The sequence below is a fragment of the Leptonychotes weddellii genome, chromosome 2 (assembly GCF_054177405.1).
Source record: "Leptonychotes weddellii isolate Sample4059 chromosome 2, ASM5417740v2, whole genome shotgun sequence".
NCBI lineage: Eukaryota > Metazoa > Chordata > Mammalia > Carnivora > Phocidae > Leptonychotes > Leptonychotes weddellii.
Genome location: NC_138370.1, coordinates 86,423,751 through 86,439,402, shown reverse-complemented (window position 1 = coordinate 86,439,402; position 15,652 = coordinate 86,423,751). Strand labels below are relative to the sequence as shown.

The following is a 15,652-nucleotide window of genomic DNA, read 5'->3' as shown; positions in this document are numbered from 1 at the left end:
ATCCTCTCATCTTCACTGTAGCCATAGGTAATAGCAGTTCTTGTCCATTGTGCAGGTGAGGAGGTAAGCTCAGCCTGTAAATGGTAAAGCCTGATTTTGAGTACAGTTCTGTTTGACTCCAAAATCCATGCAATTTGACACCATGTTTTTTCTGAATACTACATTCTAATTTCTGTGGTTTATTTCAGTTGAACTTCTTGAAGAAGTTTGCATTCACTGTTCCCACATTCATACTGTGGTTAAATCCGGTGAATACTTTTCAGTCATGTTAGCAGTCTCCTTTTGCAGCAATTGACCATGAAGGGCTTTTTGTAGGTCCCACTTCAGATTATGTCTTCACTTGGTTTTTACTCTTCCTGGTTTTCTACCGCTGACTACTCCCATGGGGTTTCATTAAATTTATGGGTTATCTGGGGGGAGAAGTGACATCTTAACTATATTGAGTCTTCCCATTTGTAAACATTCATACCTCCCCTTTTAAGTCTTTTAAAAATGACTTTTGATAAAGTTTTAGAATTTTCTCCATAAAAATCCTAGGAACCTTCAGTTATTATCACAAATGGTATCTTTTAATGAAATAATTACATGTTCTATCAGTTTGTTGTGAGTTACAGAAACTCAATTGATTTTTATATACTCTATATCAAGCAACCTTGCTGAACTATTTCTAATGGTTTATTTGTATTTTATTTTGACATTTAAAACACTTTATTTAGAAGTAATCTTAGATTTACAGAAGAGTTGCAAAGATTTTAGAGTTCTCCTATACCCTTCAGCCAGCTTTCCCTAAGGCTAACTTCTTACGTAATTATGTCACTTTTGTCAAAAAAAAAAAAAATGATACTCGTACATTACTTGTAACTAAACTACAAATTTTATTTGGATTCCACCACTTTTTCCACTTATGTCCTTTTTCTGTTCTAGGATCCAGTCTAGAATATCACATTTAGTCTTTGATTTTTAATGTAGAAAATCATACCATCTGCAAAGAACAAGTTTTGTCCCTTAGTTTCTGTGTGTGTGTGTGTGTGTGTGTGTGGTGTAGGTATCAGGTGTGTATATACATACCTTCCTGTACTCTCTTGGGCTGACCACTCTTACCCAGGCTCTACTTGCTGTATGTCCTCTACTCCTCCTATAAATATTGGTGCTTCCCAAGATTGTCCTTTGTCCTTAATTCACACCTGCTACACATTGTTCTGGAGGATCAAATCCACTTTATATCTTCCTGTTTGGATTCGGTGTAGCCTCTGTGCCCCAGGGAGTCACTTGTTTGCTACAATTACCAAATTTTTATTTCTAGTATAGATTTCTTTTTTGAGCTCCAGATTCATATAACTGTCTTCTGGATATCTCTGGATTTTCCACAGACTTCCAATATGTCTTAAGGGAGCACATCTCATTGTCTTCTCTTGTCCCTCCTCTTGCATTTCCCATCTCCATAATCTTCCAGTTATCCAAGATAGATTCTGAACTCCTCCCTCCCTTTTTCCCTTCCTCTTTTTTTCCTTCTTCTTTTTTCCCTTCCTTCCTTGTCTGCCTTCTCTCACCTCCATTCCCTTCCTAAATGCTCCTATTCTATTTCCTTCATTTCTCACATGTTTACCAACTTCTCTCCATTCTAACATTTCATTAAAAGCTCTCATCATTTCACACTATCAAACTCCTTAACACATTATTCAGAGCCTCTGGCCTCCACTCCATCTTGTCCCATGATGCTCTTTTCCACAGCACACAAAACTCCCTCACTCTCTGTGCTAGCCGGACCTAATCACCTGATGTTCCTTGGATAAGCCATGTTCTTCCCTTTCTCCTTTGGAAGTTGTATACAGATGCTTTTTTGTTGTTGTTCTTACTCTTTTTTCCTGACTAACTCCTGCTAATTCCTTTGGTCTCTATTCAGTTGTCACTATTTCCGGGAAACCTTTAATTTCCCACGCTGGGTTATATCTACCTTCTGAGAACTCTCAAGGTAGTTTGTATTTCTCTCATGACACTTAAAGTATTGATCTTGTTTAGTTATTGGTCTGTATACCATTGCTCTTCTCCTCGACAATACTGTATGTTCTTCAAGGTCAAAGAACAATGTTGTATTTTGTTTTGTGGTTCCTATTGCTTAGCACAGTACCTGACACATAGCTGTTACTAATAAATGTTTATTGAATGAATGACTAAATATATTCACCATTCTTGGGAACACAGACTTGTGTATCCAAGAATGACATTCTTTCAACAGACAAAACACCCTAAATGTCAGCTTCCTTATTTATAAATGGGAAGGGTACACTAGATGATCTCTGAAGTCCTTTACAGCTCTAACAAATTGGTATTTACGATTTTAAGATTTATCATCCTTGAGAATATTCAAAAGAAAACAATACAAATTCTGGGGGAAATTCCAAAGGAGTTCCAAAGTATTTTGAGCAGTGGCAATAACCCTGGAATAATACTTTGGCTTTTTGGTTATATTGCATAGTTAAATGTGTCAAATGTTAATAATCTGAGCACTTGAACATTTGAGTGGTTTATTTAGGATGATCAGAGTTTCTGCTCCTTTGCTAACAAAGCCAAATCATTTTAGGAAGACTGTAAATTTTCTTTTGCTGAAGATTTTCAAATAAAAGTAAGACAGCTGTTTCTCATGGATATTGTAGATGAGATTTAAAATGTAACTGTATAATCATGGGACTAATTGACCACTAAGGTCTTGCCTAGTGATGAGACCCTTCAATTTTGTGGTTTACAGCTTTTGGGTTTTTTGTTTTGTTTTGTTTTGTTTTTTGGTATAACAGAAAAAAAAAAAAAGAGTTGGATAGCACACTGTTTTTCCAAGTTCATTTTACTGAATTTAATATCAACATTAGAAAGCCACCAAAAGTCTATGTTTATCAAAATTGTTGACTTCTGTGTATCCAAAAACTTAATATTGTGAGTGGTCTCCAGCTTGCTGAAATGATCTGAGTTACATCAGTGTCCAAGGTCCAATTTATGTATTTATTTTTAAAGATTTTTTATTTATTTATTTGACAGAGAGATACAGTGAGAAAGGGAACATAAGCAGGGAGAGCGGGAGAGGGAGAAGCAGGCCTCCTGCTGAGCAGGGAGCCTGATGCGGGGCTTGATCCCAAGACCCTGGGATCGTGACCCGAGCCGATGGCAGATGCTTAACAACTGAGCCACCCAGGCACCCCCCAAGGTCCCATTTAAAAAGGTCTTTGGGGCACCTGGGTGGCTCAGTCGTTAAGCGTCTGCCTTCTGCTCAGGTCATGATCCCAGGGTCCTGGGATCGAGCCCCGCATCGGGCTCCCCGCTCAGCAGAAAGTCTGCTTCTCCCTCTCCCACTCTCCCTGCTTGTGTTCCCTCTCTCGCTGTGTCTCTCTCTTTCAAATATATAAATAAAATCTTTAAAAAAAAAAAAAGGTCTTTTAATGTAGTGGTTTTTTTTTTATAGCATATATATGTATAATTGATACAGAAAACCACATAAAACATCTCATCCTTTAATGAATTACTAGGTGAACATTCTTGTAGCTGTCACTCGATCAAAAAACAGAATTTTGCCAGCCACTCTAAAAGCCTCTCTATGTCCCCTGTCACAATCACAGTCCCTTGCTTTCCCAATACAAGTGTACAGATTTTTATTTTAATCACTTATTATTTCTTTTTTTTAAAATATTTTTATTTATTTATTTATTTGACAGACAGGCACAAGCAGAGGGAGCCGCAGAGGGAGAGGGAGAAGCAGGCTACCTGCTGAGCAAGGAGCCCAATGCGGGGCTCAATCCCAGGACCCCGGGATCATGACCTGAGCCAAAGGCAGATGCTTAACTGACTGAGCCACCCAGGAGCCCCATAATCACTTATTATTTCTTCATAGTTTCATCACACCAATAGGCATCCTTAAATATTCTACTTTGTTTTGCTTTTTAAATAGGTGTGTTTTAAGCTGTCAGTCTGGATTTTGCTGATTGTTTTAGCTCTTTAGGACCTGGCTATTTAGGACAAATGTGGCTTATTTCATGCCTCAGTTCTAGAATGACATTCTACCTGGAATATCATTCCTCCCTGTCTCCCTACCCTGTACCTTCTCCATGACATTATTTCCTACTCAGCCTTCAAAACTTAGCTGAAACCTCATCCCTCCTAGAAAGATTTCCTGATTTTCCATCTAATAACATGTCCTTTTCGGTAGTCCCATAGCACCTATATAAAACCAGTATCACACCAAGGGCATTGCTGCAATTGTTCCTTTACCCATTTTTCTCTTGCGTGAGATGCCTTCATCCACCACACACTCACTAGATACTTCTGTACAGAAGGCACCGTGCTAATGCATGGGATATAGAAATGGGTAAGTACTTCTCGCTGCCTTCAATAACTGCATAGTCAGGAAGGGGCAGATCAGTATGGTATAAAATTGTTCTGAGTGGAGAAAACAGGACAATAGGAGAGTATAGAGGAGAGGGTCCCTATCCTAAACTGCGGAGAGAAGGGAGGAAGGAATGACCACAGAAGGTTTCCACAGTAGGTTGTAATTCCAGAGTCTAGCTCAGTGTGTGCCACAGAATAGTACTTATTATATAACAAACAGGAATGTTCTGTTTTATAGTCATTTATTCAGGCACCTTTTAGGTGGCAAACTTCATAGTATTATCATGGAGAAAATACCTTTTCTAATAGCTATGGAAGACACTTTTCAAGTGTATAACTGAAAACCTATGTTTAAAGTAGGGGTTAGTTTTTATAGAAGTTGAAAAACCAAGGCTTTAACGTTTATCTAAGTATAAAAATATAAATTGATTTTACATTTACAGACACTTTTAAATTTCCAGGCTGAGGATGATAGCTTCCCTGGTTAGGTGCAGACAGAATGGATTTTTATGGTTCACAAGAGCTGATGATTAAGTCATCCTCCATTTTTCAGAACACATTTTGTTTTGCAGTCCTGTCTGTTTATGATATTTCCTTTCCTGACAAGTGCGGAAAATTTTAAAATGTACTCTTTATATGGAAATTTAATGTAATTGCTTTCATTTCCTTTCTTAACGTACTTAATATTTAAACCTCTTATGAAGACCTTCTTCCCCTCTTCCCCCCAGCAAATGAAATGTGTCTTTGGCTTATGCCTTTGCTAAGTCATAAGATCCACTGGCTTTGCTTATTAAGAGTCTTCTAAATCTCCAGTATGATTATTGTATCTTTCCTCCCCATGAAGCCAGTGCAACATGGAACAGTGACAACTAAAAATCTAACTTGAATGCAACCAGATTTATTTTCACTGGATTGTACGTTTCAGTATTTTTGAGTACTGGCTGAGATTTCACATAGTACAGAATCTGCAGAGTATCTGAGGGACTCTATCTGGAACATTAGCACAGTTTTTATACCTGTTATGGACTGAATGTTTGTGTTCCCCCCTCCCTCAATTTATACATTGAAGTCCTAACCCCAATGCAAAGGTATTAGAAGGTGGGCCTTTGGAATGTCCTCTCTCACCACTTTTATTCAACACAGTACTGGAAATCCTAGCCACAGCAGTCAGATAAGAAAAAGGAATAAAAGGCATCCATTGGTAAGGAAGAAGTAAAACTTTCACTATTTGCAGATGACATAATACTATATATAGAAAATCCTAAAGACTCCACCAAAAAACTACTGGAACTGATAAATGAATTTGGTAATGTTGTAGGATACAAAATCAATGTACAGAAATCTGTTGTATTTCTGTACACAAATAATGAAGCAGCAGAAAGAGATATTAAGAAAACAATCCTATTTACAGTTGCACCAAAAATAGTAAGATACCTAGGAATAAACCTAACCAAAGAGGTGAAAGACCTGTACTCTGAAAACTAAAAAAACACTGATGGAAGAAATTGAAGACAATGCAAATGAAAAGATACTCCATGCTCATGGATTGGAAGAACAAATATTGTTAAAATGCATATACTATCCAAAGCAATCTACAGATTCAATGCAATCCCTATCAAAATACCAACAGCATATTTCACAGAACTAGAACAAATAATCCTAAAATTTGTATGGAACCACAAAAGACCCTGAATAGCTAAAGCAACCTTGAAAAAGAAGAACAAAGCTGGAGGTATCACAATCTAATTTCAAGGTATACTACAAAGCTGTAGTATTCAAAACAGTATGGTACTGGCACAAAAATAGACACAGATCAATGAAACAGAATAGAGAATCCAGAAGTAAACCCATGATTATGTGGTCAATTAATCTTTGATAAATGAGGCAAGTGTATGCTATGGGAAAAAAGATCTCTTCAACATATGGTATTGTGAAAACTGGACAGCTATATGCAAAAGAATGAAACTGGGCCACTTTCTTACACCATATACAAAAATAAATTAAAAGTGGATAAGGACCTAAGTATGAGACTTGAAACCATAAAAATCCTAGAAGAGAGCATAGGCATTAGTCTCTCTGATATTGGCCATAGCAACTTCTTTTTTACATAGGTCCTTAGGCAAGGGAAACAAAAGCAAAAATAAACTGTTGGGACTACATTAAATAAAAGCTTCTGCACAGCAAAGAAACAACAAACTAAAAGATAACCTACTGAATGGGAGAAGGCATTTGCAATGACATATCTGATAAATGGTTAGTATCCAAAATATATAAAGAACTTATACAATTCAATGCCAAAAAAGAACTCCACCAAGTAATCCAATTAAAAAATAGAAGAAATAAACATAGATTTCTCCAAAGAAGACGTACAGATGGCCAAACAGACACATGAAACGTTGTTCAACATCACTCATCATCGGGGAAAGGCAAATTCAAAACCATAATGAGATATCCTTTCATAATTGCTGTCAGAATGGCTAAAATAAAAAACACAAGAAACAAGTGTTGGCAAGGTGTGTAGAGAAAGGGACCTCACCAGACACGAAAGCTAATAGCACCTTGATCTTGGATTCCTCAGCCTCCAGAACTGTGAGAAATAAGTGTTTGTAACTTACATCACCCAATCTATGGCATTTTTATTATTATAGGCTGAATAATCTAATTAATACAATACCTTTCAATACATTGCTACCCAAATTAGCATTAGCTGCCCAATGAACTGCCTTTGGTTACTTGTTTTGTTCTTTTATAACCTACAAAACTTTTTATTAGAGAAAGTTTAAAGTATATACAAAAATACAAGGACCAGTATAAAGATCCCCATGTCATGTATCCATCATCCAGCCTCAGCAGTTATCATCACATGACCAATTGTTTCATCTATACCTCCACTAGCTCTTTTCCCCTCCCTGGTACTGCATTATTTTGAAGTATATCCTAGGTGACATATCATTTCATCAAATATTTTAGAAGATGATTATGTAAGTCATTATATAAGTAATATGTACATATTTGTACATATTAGATACATAAATGATTAATATGTGTCTCTAAAAGATAAGGACTTAAAATAATCAGTTCCATTCTCATGCCTAAAAATTTAAAAATTCCCTTAGAAGCAGAAAATATCCAGTTAGTGTTAAAATTTCCCCTTGGCCTTATGTTTTTCTACAAAAAAAATTAAAAATATTTGCTTTAATCAGAATTCAAACAAGGTTTACACATTGCTTTTATTGGTATGTTGTTTATGTATCTTTAAAAAAAATTTTTTTAAGAGATTTTATTTGAGAGCATGAGCATGAGTGGAGGAGGGTGGAGAGGAGCAGAGGTAAAGGGAAAAGCAGACTCCCTGCTAAGTAGGGAGCCCAACACAGGGCTTGGTCCCAGGACCCTGAGATCATGACCTGAGCCGAAGACAGACACTTAACTGACTGTGCCACCCAGGTGCCCCCCTTATGTATCTTTTAATTGAGAAATGTCCTCTCCCTTTTGGAACTCATGAACTCATGAATGTGATTATTTTCATAGTCATGTTTAATATGGTACACACTTATATTTTATTCTAGATTATTTTAAAACACTGACAATGCTAACATTTTTATGTTCCTATAAAAGTAACATATACTCAATGAAGAAAAATTTCAAAATATCCAAAGGTATATGAAAATAAAATATTTTTGTTTCATTATTCCAAAACTGTTAATTCTTAGGGATAATTTTCTACTAAACTGTATATATTCAAGTGTATAATTTTTATTAGTAAGTATTCCCTCTGCTATTACTTTGGGCTTAATTGAAATTAGAGATTTTTTTAAAAAAAGATTTATTTATTTGACAGAGAGAGATACAGCAAGAGAGAGAGAGCACAAGCAGGGGGAGTGGGAGAGGGAGAAGTAGACTCCCCATCGACCAGGGAGCCCGATGCGGGGCTCGATCCCAGGACTCTGGGATCATGACCTGAGCCGAAGGCAGACTCTTAACGACTGAGCCACCCAGGCACCCCTGAAATTAGAGATCTTAATTAGAAATCTTTTTTTGGGTGCCTGGGTGGCTCAGTTGGTTAAGCGACTGCCTTCGGATCAGGTCATGATCCTGGAGTCCCGGAATTGAGTCCCACAGTGGGCTCCCTGCTCGGTGGGGAGTCTGCTTCTCCCTCTGACCCTCCCCCCTCTCATGCTCTCTCTCTCTATCTCATTCTCTCTCTCAAATAAATAAATAAAATCTTAAAAAAAAATTTTTTTTTTGGTAGTTCTTACTCAATAATAGAGAACAAGGTGGATACCAGAGGGAACAGGAGTGGGGGGATGGGTGAAATAGGTGATGTGGATTAAGGAGCACACTTGTGATGAGAACAGGGTGATGTATGGAACTGCTGAATTATTATACTGTACACCTGAAACTAATATAACACTGTACGTTAACTGGAATTAAAAAATATATAACAAAGTAGTAATATGGCAAAAAAAGATCCTTTTTCTAGTTCTCGTGGTAGAAGCTTTGATTTTCACAATTTTTGTTTTGCTAATATAAACACTTAAAGCTATAGCTTTTCCTTTAGCATGTTGACTTTCCATTATCATATAATTAGGAAATATTTTCTAATTTCCCTTGTATTTATCTGTGTTTTTTAGAAGTATACTGCTTAATCTCCAAATATTTGGGGGATTTTCTAGATAACATATTGTTACTAATTTATAATATAATACTTTGTTTGATTTTAATCCTTTTAAATATATTGAGACTTATTTTATGGCCAGTATGTAATTTATTCTTGGGAGTATTCCTTAAAAAAGAATGTATATTCTGTTTGGGGGTAGTGATCTTTAAGTGTCAACTTGGCGGACATATTCACATGTAAAAGTGAAGTTGGATTTTCATACCTCATAACAAAAGTTAACTCAAAATGGATCAAAACCTAAATGGATAAGGTAAAACTAAACCTCTTAAGAGAAAAGCTTAGTTGTAAATCTTCATTCATGACCTTGGATCATGGAGTGGTTTCTTAGATAGGACAATAAAAGCACAAATAATAACAAAATTGATAAACTGGATTTCATGAAAATTAAAAATTTTCTACTTCAAAGGACAACATCAAGAGAGTGGAAAGTCAACCCACAGGATGGGAGAAAATATTTGCAATATTAGAGATTTTTGTCTAGAATATATAAAGAGCTCTTACAACTCAGTGATAAAAAGACAACCTAATTTAAAAATGAGCCAAGGATCTGAATAGATATTTCTCTAAAGAAGATATACAAATAGCCAATGAGTACATGAAAAGATGCCTAATATCATTACCCATCAGAAAAATGCTTATCGAAACTATGAGATATCACTTCACACCCAAGTAGGCTGGCTATTATAAAAACGAACAGAAACAGAAAACAGAAAAAAAACCAAAAAACAAAAAAAACCCCACCAAAAACAAAAACCCAAAACACAGACTATAACAAATGTGGTCTGGATGTGGAGAACCTGGAACCCTCAATTTCTAGTGGGAATGTAGAATGGTTGCTTTGAAAAGTCCGACAATTCCTAAATGATTAACCATAGTCACCGTATGACTTAGTAATTTGACTTTTCAGTATATATCCAGAAGAAATGAAAATATGTCTACCCAAAATCTTGTTTCTGTAGCATGTTCATAGCAGTATAATTCATAGTAGCCCAAAAATGGAAACAAAACAAATGTTCATCAACCAATGGAGGTAAATCAAATGTGGTTCATCTATTCGATGGAATGTTATTTGGCAATAAAAAGGAATTAAGTACTGATAATGGCTACCACATGGATGAACCTGGAAAACCTTATGCTAAGTGAAAGAAGCCAGTCATAAAAGACCATATATTGCATGATTCCATTTATGTGAAATATCCAGGATCGAGACAGGAAGTAGATTAGTGGTAGCCAAGCCTGGGGATGGTGGTATTGGGGACATAGGAGGTGTCCTAAAGGCTATAGGATGATGAAAATGTTCTAAAATTGATTGTAGTAATGGTTGCACAACTCTGACTATACTAAAAACCACTGAATTGTATGTACACTTTAAATGAATTGTATCATGTGTGAATTACTATAGACTGTTAAAAAACAAAGGAACCAGGAGCACCAATAGTTCAGGACAAGAGCCCTTGATATTACTTAATATCATTGTGACTTTAGAAAAAGAACTTGTCAGCTGGAGTTAATTGATTTGAACAATTCAAGTTCACTAGGCAAATAAGCATAGGATAGCTTACAATGCTGGCCATTTTTTTTAGCACAGTTTTCAAATGACTATGATGGTAAGAGGAGAATAAAGTCTCAGGTGAATGAAAGCTACATGATGTAAAAAGAAAAAAGTCAGGTAAAGTTGGTAGATAATGTTATTCATATATTCCGTATTCTTATTGTCAATTTTTGCTTGAGATATTTCAGGATTCTATTATTAGGTGCTACACATTTAAGATTATTATGTCTTCTTGATGTATCTGACCTCTTATCATCATGCAATCACCTTCTTCATCTCCATACTACTTGCCTTGAAGTCCACATTATCAGATAAAATTAATATAGCCATATCAGCATTCTTAGGGTGTGCATTTTTCCCCATGTTTTTACTTTCAACTTGCCTTTGTCTTTGTATTTAAAGTGCTTTTCTTATAAACAACACAGTTGAGTTTTGCTTTTATATCTTGTTGACAATTTTTTCCCTTAAATGTAAATGTTCATTTACATTTAGTGTAATTATTGATATGTTGGGTTTAATCTGCCATCTTGGAATTTGTTTTCTAATTTCCCCATCTGTTCTTTGTCCAGTTTCTCTTTTCCTTCCTTCTTTTGGGTTGAGTAGATTTTTGTATTCTATTTTGCCTTATAGCCCAGCTGCCAACTGTTTGGGTAGGTCAGGAGTTAGCCTTGCTCTTGAACTCAACCCCTGGCTTGTCTTGGAAGATCTCTCTTCATCCTGCTTTGCATATCTCTCTTCATCCTACTTTCCATTTGGTGAAGGCTCAGTGCTTGTCAGAGGGATCTTACTCAGAGATTGTCCTGCTCCTAGCCTTCAGGGAACTGCTGCTTTGCGCTCAGCAAAGGCCTGGGGGTACTTCAGGAAGACTTCTCAGGCTTCTGTTCTGTCTGAGCCTTTGATGTGTAGTGGTTGTGCACTAGGTGCAAGCTCTGTGAAAAAGAACTGGCAGGTGGGTATGGAGTAGTTCTTTGATTAGAGCTCCTCAGAACTCTAATTCCTCATATCAACAGCTGTTAAGAGTTAATAAAGTTTCAGCTGGTTTCTCCATACTTCCCTTTTTGGCAGGTTTATTCTTTCTCCTGTCAGAGATAAAAGCAGTTAGGCATCTCTTTTTTGGGAAGGGATCATTTGTATGTGGAATTTAGTTCATTTAGGTTACTTTGCTTCTAAGCTTTAATGGGTTTTTAAAGAAAATTTATGATTTTATGGCTTATACAGCTTGTTGTTTTAGGTTGGGGTTATTTCTGAAGTGTATATTTTTATAATTATATGGCAATGGAAACATTTTTAAAGCATCTACAATTAATGTTTATTTTTTAGTGGCTTCTTGAGTGATAATTGCCTAGTGTGGAATACCCAAGGAATCTGTAAAAGGTCAATGAATAAATGAATGGTGGCATTTACTTTAGGTATTGAGTCACTGGTATTGGCCCCACATTAATATACATAATCTCCCTTATGATCAGTAATACACACTTAATGATGGTGGGCTACAGCTAGGGTACAGTTTATTAATTAAGCACCAAAAGAAAGTATAGTGATTATGAAATCTTGCCTCATGAGCATTTATGCAGCCTTATGAGTTAAAATATATTCATAATTATATTCATAATTAATATGGCTTATGTGGATCACTTTAGAGCTGTATACAAGGTTTGGTCATACTCATTAAGATAATTTTGGTTATATTTGTTAAAAATAAAGCTTATTTTTACACTTCACTGTAATGCTGTGAAAAAGACTTTATGCCCTTCTTTGTTTAGTTTTCATGTTTTGATTGTATTTCTTTTACCTTACATTATCTTTTAAGATTCTGTAGAAGAATTTTGCCTGGTAAATGCAGGCTTACCTAATGCTATGCTCTCTGAAATCTAGGAGTGACTGGTCCACAGAGGAGAATCAGGCATTAAATGTTCAACAGATTTTTTTTAAATGTAAATTCTCAAACATTCATAAAGTAAGTAGTGCAAATAGAATAATAAACTTCCATACTTCTAATAACTGTTGACATAGGTTAATCAAACTTGTTTTATTTATCCTGCCCACTTTATAAAAAAAATTGATTGGCTGGTAGAATATTTTATTTATTTTTGATTGCTAAAATGTTTTAAAGCTAATCTCAGATGTTATGTCTTGTTTTAACTGTAGGTTGCTCTGCCTGATACAGAAAATTTTAAAACATAATTACTGTGACATATCTAATAAAGTTAATAATTCCATAATTTTTCAAACATTGCTTTTTCATGTCATGTTTCCCTAGCTACCTGGAAACACCTGGGAAAATTAACTTATACTTTGTTTCTAATGTTATCTGATTAATATTATGCTGATTTCTAAACATTTGAATATTTACTGCTTTTTTTCTATTGCTCTCAAGAATGTCCTAGATATGTTCATAGGCCATATTATGGCCTATGAAAAAATTCATTCTGAGACCAGGTAAATTTTATAAACAATGTATACTTGATCCCCTTATGGTGATTTATAAGATATATAATGCAGGTTATAAGTAGCAAAGGTCTGAGAAATTTGGCAATAAAGAGTTAACTTAGCTTAACCAAGAGTTTCCTAAATTTATTTAGCCCCAGAACCTGTTTTTTATGTAACCTCTGTTAGCTAAAATACATTTTGGAGAATACTATTTTAGGCAGGAGAATGCTACCTCTGAATGGCAAAACAGAAGCTGTTAACTTCATTTGTATTTGAGTTAGATAATTATCCTTATGGCATAATCATAATCATGTAATATATATTTTTTCCCTAAAATCTGCTTAATATTGATAATGCAGTACAACAGGTCATCCTCCTCAGGATCTTACATTCTGAAAATCTTTCAACACACTGTAAAAGCAAATCAAGTATGAGCATTTTGTTTTTTCATGAGATAGATATTTGCCAAAAAAAAAAAAAAAAAAAATAGGTATACACCACAACCCATCTGTAAAGAAAGATAAATGCATTGGTATTGTATTAAAGGGGAAGCTAGAAATAAGATGTGTAGAAACTTAAGGAAATACAAACCAAAAGATAATAGTGATCAATTAGATTATATTTTATTTGTGATGAACTGGTTAAAAATATCTTTAAAGGGGCACTGGGGTGACTTAGTTGGTTAAGTGTGGACTTTTAATTTCGGCTCAGGTCATGATCTCAGGGTCATGAGATGGAGCCCGGGTCAGGCTCTGCACTCAGTGTGGAATCTGCTTAAGATTCTCTCCCTCCCTCACCCTTTGCCCCTTTCCCTGCCCCAGCATCCTGCGAGCATGTGCACTGTCTCTCTCTTAAAAAAAAACAAAAACAAAAAACTTTTAAGAAGTTTAAACTTAGGCAGTGGTGTGGAAATAAATTCTTACATTTTTATGTACTTTTATTTTTAAAAAATATTTCTTTATTAGAGGGAGAGAAAGCATGAGCAGAGGCCAAGTGGAGGCTAATTGCCCATCAAAGGAAAACATTCTCCATTCTGCCACTCTTCTCTGCTCACTGACACTAGAGTGAGAAGGGAATCTAGAGGCACTCATGTTCTAGAGGATCTGCATCTCAGCCTAATATGATCTAATTGACACTCATCCCTGGCCCCCCACCTTGCCAACCCTCCAGAGTGAATTAGCTGGTTGCTCCTGTCTTCATATAGCATAAATGTGTAGACGGTTGTTTTTTCTGTGATGCCCCAATAGTAATTTTTCCATTACAGTCAAACTGCAACTTCAAGCAGAAGAGAGAGGGGTTGTGTCCATCAAAGGAGTATGTGCAAATCGCTATCTTGCCATGAAGGAAGATGGAAGATTACTGGCTTCTGTAAGTAATACTCTTCGTAGTTTTTTTTTTTTTTTCTTTGTTAGCTTTTGTTGCTGTTAATTTACTAGTATTGGTATTTATTCTTTATTAAGGATTTTGCAAGTATTATATAATCTAACCTTCATATTCACCCTATAAAATAGTATTACTCTCTTTATTTCACAGATACAAAAACTGAAGTTCTGAGGGAGTAAGTAACCTTGGAAACACAGCTCATAAGAGGTAGAGCCTGGATGGCACTTGAGGCAGTCTTGACTCTAGAGCATGAGCTCTAATTCATTGCATTTTACTGCCTTCTCTGCAAAGCTATTAAGCTATAGTTGTTAAAAAAATTCTTATATTGTGCAGTTGTTTGAAGATCAGTGGGATGGATATATACAATTTTGAGTATCAGTTTTTAAGTTTCTGCTTTCAGATTTCACATACAAAATGTTTGCAGTATAGAAAACTAGGTAAGAAAGTGGGTTCTTAACCTAGATACGGATACCGGCACTGCCACATATTAGCTGTGTGTTCTTGAGCAAATTAGTCTGAGTTAGTTTCCTTACCTGTAAAATAGAGACAATAATGATCCTATCTTAAAGAGTTTTTGTGAGGACTAAATTAGAGACTTTATATCAAATGCCAAAATCCGGGTCATGCATAATAGGCCCTCAAAAGTTTTACCTCCTCTTCCTCTACTCATTTATATATAAGCTCATTCAGGACAAAGACTGTACTTTTTCACTTTTCATCACAGCTAGTCAGGAGTCCTTGCTCCTGGCTAGTACTCTTTTCACTAATGCAGCCTCCCTTTCAACTCCACCATTGTCATCAGAACCAGGATTAGAGGTCTGTTGGGCAGACATAATATGTGGGAAATACTGCAGAGAAATAAAGCAGTATAAAAGATAGATTCGACTTCTGTTTCACTGGGGGAGTAGATGGGACATATACATAAAGTGTGTGTGTGTGTGTGTGTGTGTGTGTGTGTATACACACACAGACGATAGCCATGATACCAATACCAGTAGCCAGTTACCATTGCTTATAACTTTCCCCATATAAGAGACCCAATATTACTGAGCAGTTATGGTGTTTTAAGCCATACACATAGTTTTTGAAATTTTTTCTGAGTGACGACCTTTGGATTTCTGAAGGTACCAAAACAGACTTCTTACAGAGAAAAAGAATATTTCAATCATCTGATCGATCATCTGACAAGGATATATTTATGTTGATATACTATCAACTTACGTGACTTTTATGGGATA

The 15,652-nt window shown here is 35.7% G+C and overlaps 1 protein-coding gene across 1 annotated transcript in view; it reads left to right on the top strand.

The window, feature by feature from the left end:
* Positions 1-15,652, top strand: part of FGF2 (fibroblast growth factor 2) — a 65,002-nt gene that overhangs the window by 39,284 nt on the left and 10,066 nt on the right. Inside the window, 1 exon segment of the mRNA XM_081811927.1 lies at positions 14,296-14,399. Coding sequence (XP_081668053.1) covers positions 14,296-14,399 — 104 coding nt within the window.